The sequence below is a fragment of the Halyomorpha halys genome, unplaced genomic scaffold (assembly GCF_000696795.3).
Source record: "Halyomorpha halys isolate HHAL.00 unplaced genomic scaffold, Hhal_1.1 Scaffold67.1, whole genome shotgun sequence".
Lineage (NCBI taxonomy): Eukaryota > Metazoa > Arthropoda > Insecta > Hemiptera > Pentatomidae > Halyomorpha > Halyomorpha halys.
The window spans coordinates 1166015-1176155 of record NW_027111562.1 but is presented as its reverse complement, the minus strand read 5'-3'; the positions used below and the strand labels follow the sequence as shown (position 1 = coordinate 1176155).

The window sequence follows — 10141 nt, the reverse complement described above, 5'->3', positions numbered from 1 at the left end:
TAAATTTTTTATGGCTAGTTTATTTAATATTTCACTAAAAGAAAACGTTAACATATAAAACAATAACTAACTGCAGAAACTCAAAGACAGAATTCCTTTTGAAATATAGGTTTATTCTGAAGAAAAATATTACTTCATCAAAAGTTTCTATTAAATCTCTTTTATTAAAGGCCTGATCGAACTAATTTTTCATTATTAAATTCACGATTGCAGTAATTACTGTGTAATACTTTGGAGGCTCTACTTTAAGTGACTCTATCTGTGTTCGATGAACGGTTGTTCACATATAGACGTTTGAATCCATGATGCAGAGTTAGTTTACTGATATTCAATCACCCACATTATTTAGAAAATTCGTAGATTTGTTTGTTGGGGTTCATTAAATTGCCCAAAACATCCACAGGTCCTGTGCATTCACGAAAGTTTGCGATAATTTTCTTGACCAAAAAAATGATCAATCAATTTGTAAGGAATAGTGATGACGCAATAGGGAATTTTTATTACAGCGTATACATTAAGTTCATGAAAAGTCTGTGGCTTATGACCTCGGTATGAGAGTATCCGGATCTTCTACCTTTGTACAGGAGGCCTTGCTAAAATAATTAAGATAAAAACTACCGTCTCATTATTCTATGGTAGAGCAGAGCGGAAGGGCTCGCGAACCCATCGTGCAAGACGAGATCACTATCGCGGCTATTTTTCTTACTTTAGGTTCCTAATTTCATCGTTCTGTATGTTACTCATTTATTTTATTCCAATCTTCTTTGTCTAGGTATTCATTGAAAAACAAAGGATTATTTCCCCATTCATCCCTCTACTTTTAATCCGCTGGTGTTCCCCAAGGTAGTATCCTCGGTTCCATCTTCTACACCGTCTATACAGCTAACGTCCCAACAACTCCTAACGCTATCCCTACCACGGATGTTGATGACTCATGTGTGCTCACAGTTGGTAACAACCCTTTGATTGCATCCCAAACTCTCCGGTCCCATATAACAATCCTCATTAAGGAAGTAAAAAAACAAAAGAATGGTGTCGAAATTGGAACAAATCCCATCAAATCACATTTACTATTCGTCGTGAACCTGCCGACTGCCCTACAGTATACTTTAATAATGTGGCTCTTACCCATGTAGAACAAATTCGTTATCTTGGACTACACCTTGACAAACGACTAACCTGGAATCCTCACACAAGACTGAAAAGACAGGAAAGTGCACGTCGATTCCGACTATTACAGCACTTACTAGACAAACGGTCTAAACATCCAACTCATTACAAAAGACTGATTTACATGACAATTGTAAGGCCTATCTGGACATAGGGTGTTATATAGCTCTGGGGCTCCACTAAACCTTCGAATTCCTCTCGTATCCAATCCTTACAATCCAAAATCCTTCGTAAAATCCTAAATGCGCCCTACTTTGTCACAAATAAAATCATCCACAAAGACCTTAATGTTCCATATGTAACCGATCTAGCCTGAACCAGATATCAATCCTTCCTTTACAAACTCCCTAACCACACAAACCCATTAGTTTCTTATCTTGCTTCCTCTTTTATTCCGGACAATCCTCAAAGGCGTCTGAAACGAAGATGGCCTCGTGACCTCATATTGTAAAATGTTTTTAGAGTTCTACTAGTGGGTGGTTTTTCTACATATCATCTGTATCATATCATTATCATTGTGATCAAATTTACTTGTTGTATTTTTTTACAGTTGTAAAAATCAATAAATAAATAAATAAAATCCTGATAAAATGGATAATCTTATCTCTTGTGATTAGTTCTAGAGTATCTTCCTGTACATCTCTGTATAAACTTGTTATCTCAACTTTCGACGTTATAAAAACTTGTGACATAATTTCGATTTTTTTCCACAGAAAAGACGGAAGCCTATTCAATTTTGTAGAAAGGGACGGTTGGATTGCGGTACTGATAATGGAAATAGCTGTTTGGTGCCTAAAACTTGTTTTTTTTTTGGTGATAATTGGGGGGAATTGCGTATAATTTGCGGTCACCAATTGCGTAATCAAGTTACGGATCTGATACATCATTATATAATAACAAATTACGAATTCTCGTAATTTATTCAGTTTCGACGGTTTTACATGCAGGCAACTCTATGCAAATATTTTTTTATCTTTCATCACACCATATTTATGAGCACCAAACTACTGTTTGTACGAAACGACCATATTATTAATTTTAGATTACTTTGTTAGGTTATTTTTCATTTATTTTAATGGTAATAATGATTAGGAAATCGAAACATTTAATGTCACCGTCATTAATAATCGCTGTTCACAAACATGTACCCTGTAATACCCAAATTTTTATTGTATAATATGAAAAACTCTCCAACCTACACCTAGGTAAAAAATTCTTCTGTATCGTTTTATGGTTGTGCATGAGTACCAAAAAATTCATTCCTTATCCAGGCGACAAATTTAAAATATCCGTATTTTACTTTTTAAAGAAATGTTCACTTTAAGACGGTAGTTGAAATACACTATATTAAATTATTATTATTTTTATAATTAATTGAATTTAAAATTAATTATTAAGATTATATTTGTAAAATATTATCTGGTACTCTAGGTTATTGATCACTTAATATTTTCCAACATTCTATTCTGAGTAATTTCTTTTAAGATATATTTTAATTAAAGGGGGCAATGTCAATATTCGAGGAAGGAAAAGAAAACTTTCAGAGAAGTTTGCTTTAAACAACTAGACTTTTAAAATTGGTTTGCCCATCCTTCACTTCGATCGACAGTTCCCTGTCTTGCTCATCGAATGAAAAAAATATTTTTAGTGTAATCTCATACTGTCTTGTTGGAGTTAGATTTATTTATATAACTCCCTCCCCCACCCATATCATTAAGCCTTTTAGTTTTAGCCATTTAGTAGTCTGGGATTCCTTCACGCTTAAGATAAGCTACAAGATTTGATATTCGAAAAAAAATGTATATCAAGTAATTATCTAACAAAAACAAAAAATTTTATATGAAAAACGGTTTAAATATCAATCTTGAATCACAATATTGTGAAAATTGATTGAATTAGAATGATTTTAAACTAAAACTATAATATTTTGACATTATTTTTCACATTAAGCCAAACTATATGGCAAACAATCGTATTTATTAATTTGTTGTTTATTTTTTTCAAGAAGAATAAATATTTTGATTCGCAACTCCGTGAAGAGAATCATCATTAATAAAAATGTAGAGAAGTTTACATGCGTTAAGGAAAAATAAACTATTATTTAAATCCTTTTAAGGATTTTTTAAAATATTCTAACCGGTCAGAAAACATCCGAATACATACTCGTAAACTACTTTCTTAGTTAAGTGAGCACATACATTTTTCCTCAAGACATTTCAATAAATGTAATTTAATTAAGGATTTCGAAGAGTGAACAATATAAATGTTTAATCATATTTGCTTTTTTAGTATTATCGTTCATCTCATGTTTAACGTCATAATTTACCGAAATATGAATCCTAAGTATTTTTTCTACTTCGAAACTGATCACTCGAGCGTTTTGACGCGCAATCTTCCCATTATTTAAATTTCTTAAGATCATTTAATGATTCGAGAAACAATTTCTTTAAAACACATTGATGGAGTGTTACAAACGGTTAAATTCTCTCTGCGTCAAAACCCTGCCATGTACTACGTGCCAGGTACACCTCATTTACATGATGCATTTAAGGTGTGCACAACTTTTTATGTGTTATATTATTGTCACCCATGAATAAAAATATATTTCAAAAATAGATATGCTTTATTTAGTAGTAAACATTCACTCAATTTTAGCATCCAGACTTTTTTGTTCAATCTGCAAGAGTTTCCAGATTCCCCTGAAATCCATTACGCGGTTAGATATGTTTATCTCATCTGTGAAATCTGACCAATTAACCATTGACTTCTTTCTTCATAACTGTTCCAAATGATCAGTGACTATTGGACGTCTGTAGGGATGGGCTTTACAGAATGATTTAATCAAACCTACTTCGGCCAGCCAATGACTGGAAAAAGTGACACAACGAAGGAATAAGGTTTCGGTTATATCTACAGATTGATTCTTAGTGGATTTGAAGTGGTGGCTACTGCACTCTGGTGCAACAGATCAATAAAAATAAATTTCTTTGGTTCATATCGGCAATCCCATTAGAGCCTAAATTAGCCTCTCCAATCCTTGGACTACTTGCTTAAAGTATATCTAGCCATTTCGTAATACACTATCGTTATGGGATTGGAAAATCATTGAACTACAGAATGAATAATTTTACCATGATTATTAATCTATGGGTCCCTAAAGCAATGATCCTGTTTCTTAATTTGTTTTCAATATGTATAAATGTATTGTGGATTATGTAATATCAATGTATCATAATATAAGGATAATAGAAAAATAAATTAAAACAATAAACCGATGTTGGAAACCATTTTATCCAATTACTTTGAAAATTACATACAGACATACGTTATAAATATTGTATACAACATAAAAACATACATTATATATATTATACTGCTATAAAAATTATGAACGCACAATAATCTACTAACAAATTTGTTTTGAGGCATATTTTTTAATTTTTTTCAATATTAAAAATATACACATATTTTTAATACCTTTCTGGAAATTTACTATATTACATTATAATACATTCAGTAATTTTGATCCGAGTTATAATGGAGTGATACAGGCGTAAGTAAGTACCCATTGGTAGCACTCTAATGACGTTTTTACATTAGCTGGTCTCGTGGCCATCTTCTTTTCAGGTGCCTCGGAGGATTGCCAGGAATGGAAGAGGAAGCAAGGTTAGAAACTAGTGGGTTTTTGTGGTTAGGGAGTTTATAATGGAACGAATGATACCTAGTTCGGGCTAGTTTGGTTACTATAAAACATTAAGGTCTTTATGTATGACTTTATTCGTAACAAAGTAATGAGCATTGAGGATTTTACGAAGGATTTTGGATTGAAAGAATTAGATAAGAGAGGAATTTGGAGGTTTAGTGGATTCTGAAAGCTCAATTTAGTATGTCCAAATTGGTCTTATTACAGTCATGTAGATTAGTCTTTAGTAATCAATTGGAAGTTTAAACCGTTCTATTTTTTTATAACCCATATTTTATAGTATATTAAAAAACATTTTTATATACTTTAATCATACCAATTCGTCATTTCTGTTGACCATAATAGTGTTTTTGATGTCTTTCTTGATTTTAATCTTTAAACTTTATTTGGCTATCTCCCAGGAACAGGTTTTTTTTTTCTTTTTTTTTTTTTACTTAAGTCATAAAAGGACGCTCTGTAATCTACAATATAAAACTAAGGCTATAAAAAAGTTGTAGAATCATGGGGGCCAAAAGTGGTAGAATCATGGGGGCCAAAATATCTAGGGGCTCCATAGTAATAGGAGGTTATATTATCTCCTTCTCTCTCTCTTCAAATATATCTATATACAAATATTTTTTTTAAATTTTATTTATTGATATTTACAACTGTATAAAAAATACAAGTAAATTTGATCATAATGACATAATGATATGATACAGCATGTAGAGAAACTACCCAGTAGTAGAACTCTAAAAAAAGTTTACAATATAAGATCACGAGGCCATCTATATACAAATATTAAATCCATAACCTATTCTGTGTTTATATTTAGTTCAAAATATTTACAATTTGTTCAATACTAAAAAGAGTTCATGATTATACATCAGAGCAGGAGAAAAGATTTGTTATAGAATAAAGGACAGGTGATCCCCAAGGCAAAGCAATTACTCTGAAGTCCACCGGGAGCCAACGTCCAATAACGATGACAATGTTAACAAAAAATATCACCTCTGGGATCTGTGTTTTATTGAAAATTCAGATATTTCTCGGCCTTTTCAAACCCTAACGACTTCGTCCCGCTTTCCAACAGTTAATATTAAAGAGGAGGGCTATATCAAGTTTATCGAGGGTTGATCAATGCTTTAATGAACAGTTGATCAATAGCAATAAATTATTCATACAACTATTAGTATTAAAACCTGACATTTTATTGATATGTTTTAAAATTTGTCAATGATAATGTCAATTATTATTTCCTTTATTTAGTTGTCTTAAAAGTTAAAAAAAAATTAAATTAGCAATGGTGATAGGAAATGTAATTATAATGTTTATTTCTAATTTTTAACCTCCTCTACTTTTTCACAATATTTTTTTTTAATATGGTACCATGGTACGTGTTATTTAGAATATAGTTATTATCCTCTGATGTTTGCAATCTTAGTAATCCATATTATATTGTAATAATTTCTCATACACAAGTATACTAGAACTTACAGTTGAAAAGGATACTTATATATAGCTTTTATTCAAAAATTTATTTATCTGCCGCATTTGATCATGTAACTATCAACTTAGATGATATAGGTTCCTCACAAAATTTCCAAACTAATTTCTTTCTCTTCACAATTTCTATCTCTCTAGTAGTTTATATGTGCTAAAAATTAATGGAAATGATAAACACACGCCAATCACGCTGTTTTTTTACGTCCTATGATCATACAATAAATTAAATTAGAAAAATTAAATTTAGAGTGTGAATTTAAACAAGGTAATAAAATTTGATATAAAATCTTAAGAATTGGTTATCAATTAAAATAAATTTGTTCACTCTCACAACCAAAAAAAAAATTTATGAAAAAATAATGACACATAATAAAGATATATTTATCCCTAACCGATATAACTAAAAATTTATGAGTTTCAAAAACTCATAAATTACCATTACCAGTTTCAAAAACGGTGATGTGGTTGTGAATTACGCTCAACCACCAGGTTTATCCCTTAACCCGATTAAGGACAGGGAACCATTTCATAGAGGCAGAGTGGATCCCCATAGTCGATCCTTGGCCACTATAACACAGAATAAATTTTTAATTGAGACCAACTCTATATCTTAGTGCATAGTAAGTACACTATTCGTGCTATATTGTGTTTGTTATTATTGGAATATGTTGCATAAGGTGGACATACTACACCAGGAGTGTCTTAATTTGAAAGAGATTCATGAATTCATTACTACAACACATTAATTCTGTGTGGAGATTGTGAAATGGATCACAAATTTACACCACATGCCAAAAGTGTAATAATGAATAAAAAGATAACAACTGTTATTAGTTTGCTATTTACGCAGTTTGAACAGGAAAATATGTTTTTCGTAATCCTGAAACGAACCTCAGCTTATTCCAGGTTTTACATAGATCCCAGCTGTTTCTCAACACCCCAATTACACTCAGGTGGTGAGATAGAACCCAGCGTGTAACATGACAACTGTTTTATTTATTATATTTTATTCCTTTGAACTATGAATTTTAAATACATCCCCCAAAGCGTTTACGTTTTTTACTAACTAATCAAAATCCTTAAAAAAATAATCCATTTAGAATATTGTTTTGTTAGTCTAATAATTAATAATTAATTGATTAATATTAATTAGGATTATATTATAATTGTAATCATTTCTTGTTTCCAATCCATCATAAATTGGTTAATATCTATTTAAAATATATCCGATGGAGATCCGACTAAAACTCATTGGACTAAAATTATACATCGTTCGAAATCCGTGGCTTATGGTGTAACTCGTTTGATGATAGTTATTACCGTTTAGTCAAATAGATCTTCAAAAATATATCTTATCGATCTTGGTACTCCACGACTTTTGAAAGATTTTAAAAATTTTAAATAGTAATTTCAATGGTACAGACATTTCTATGTCACTATATTGAATTCATTGGCAAAGATGGTAAAAATCCTTGCTCATACTACTGAATTTATAATATTAGACATTCATTCGAGACATTATTTAATATTTATTAAATAATCGTAGAATAAAGATTTCATTAGTACTTCGCTTGAAAGTTAAAGGTTAGAAAATGGAAAAAGGGATCCAAGAATTTGGATTTTATTCGCTCAGCCCACGCCCAAAAACTTGGAACTCGACAATCTTGAGATTCTACTGATGGTACGATTCCACTAATAGTGAATTTCTATTTCACTATCTAAGGTCAAATAAACAACTCAAAACCCTGTCTAGCTTACCAACGCTACCTTCCACTCAGAATTCTAAATTAGATGGATTAACATACAGCATCATGACATTCGTCATCTTCTTTATGGAAAATTAGTTAAATTTTGAAAAATTTTGATCACCATCTATTGGTAACTATTATTCCAAAATTTTAATCAGGTTCAGATATATTTACTTCTGAAATTTGCATGCGTTTAATTTCTTGTTAATGGTTTGATTTCACCAGTCCAATTTACATAAACCTTTATCAAACTTTTTTTTTTTAACCGAAAATAACATCTATGGAGCTCCAACTTTCATCGAAATGTTTTGGGTTCCTGAATATCTCATGTTCTACTTTTTCCAAGACCCATATTGATTGGAGGAAAGAAAGAAAGGAAATTTAATAAAATCTATTATTATGTATTGAAATTTAAGTTAGAGCTTAAACTTTATTAAAATACTCTCATTTACTTGTTCTTATTGATAGTTTCTTTTAGTAATTTGTAAAATATTTTATTCGATAGGCATTCCAAGGCATAGAGAAGCTTAAACGAAAAGTAGTTTTAACTAAACTAAGTAAAAGTTTGTTCGTTCACCAACTAAAATATTTCCCTAGTTTTAAAACATTATTTTTTTCCCTCCTTACATCAGTGCATCATATTAACAATGTGTAATTAATCCATCCTATATTTTAGGAACCTTTGCTAACGGTAGGTTCGACGGAGTCTACAACGACGTAAGGTCGCCTGCGAACCCGCCTTACGACTACAAGAAAATCCTTAACAGCCGGGCTTACAAGGCTATCAACACTTACAGCATACCGGCAACCAAAGAGGTAAATACAACAGCGTTAGTACTTTACAAATTTAATAATTTTTCTCATTAAACTCAGTGTTTTCAACACTAATTGGTTTTGTTACACAACATAGTAAATTCTCGAATGATTAATCATAATTGAATGAATTTTGTGGTCTCATATACATTCTATTTATTTTTTCTAATGTAGACATAAAAATATATAATTCACGTTGCTAGCCAGAAACCATTGCAACAGTATATATTTTAACTTAATAAATTGACATTAAATATAAATTTTAAATAAATAAGGAATTGCAAAGGTTTACAATCACAAATATGAATTTTTTATATAATAATGCTATTCACTTCTACACACTGTAGTTTGTTTCATTTGAATCATATTGGTAAGATTTTTTATTCTCAACTTCTATTTTATATTTAATTATTTGGATTAAATGATTTTGTTAAATTATGGCAAGAAAAGCTTCTTAGGATGTATTTTTATACATCCAACCTAACATGGAGTTCCTTGCGTCTAAGTGTGAAGGTGTTACATCTATTCCGCACAAATAGAATAAAGTTATCAGCAAAATTTAGGATTAATGTGCCAGGTCAAATATCGGGGATAGACGTACTATTCATATTACTATTTAAAAAATTAATATTGAGATGAATAAATCATATTACAGAAGAAAAAAGCAAGGAAAGATGAGTACAAAAAATAGAAATAAAGATAAATCTTAGAAAGTAGACCGAGCCTCCAAAAAAGAAATTTTTTGATTATGGATCTGATAGTTGAAGTGATTGGGATGAAGAATGGATTCGGTGTCGGATAAAACATAATCTCACAAAAATTACGGATATGGGTCAATTTTAAGGCTTGTTTACATTGCCTTTGTTTAATGCTTAACTCCCAATATTTGTAGTTATGACTTTTGTAATGCGTATAATAAAAATTTTAATCCAGTTATTGGTTATTCTATTAATTATTATTTAAGTGGGTTGTAACCCGTTACCAATAAACTATACCTTATATTCCAATAAGTGTACTCATATTATTTATCCCATTACTCCATTTAGCTGTGGTTACATTGGGCTGTCACTAAATAAATGTAAATAATGTAGTAAGTAACTTTAGACTAGAAAAGCTTTAAATTCAAAAATAGCTCTTCATTAGTCAGGAATATGTTTTTAAAAACACCGGTCCATTTATCGCGGACTTGAAAAACCTGTACGGTCAGCATGTAAAAAAAAAT

At 30.7% G+C, this 10141-nt stretch overlaps 1 protein-coding gene across 1 annotated transcript in view; it reads left to right on the top strand.

Moving 5' to 3' along the window:
• Nucleotides 1-10141, top strand: part of LOC106692685 (arylsulfatase B) — a 234311-nt gene that overhangs the window by 216059 nt on the left and 8111 nt on the right. Inside the window, exon 9 of the mRNA XM_067049636.1 lies at nt 8783-8922. Within this exon, the coding sequence (XP_066905737.1) occupies nt 8783-8922 (140 nt within the window). The remainder of the gene's footprint in view (nt 1-8782; nt 8923-10141) is intronic.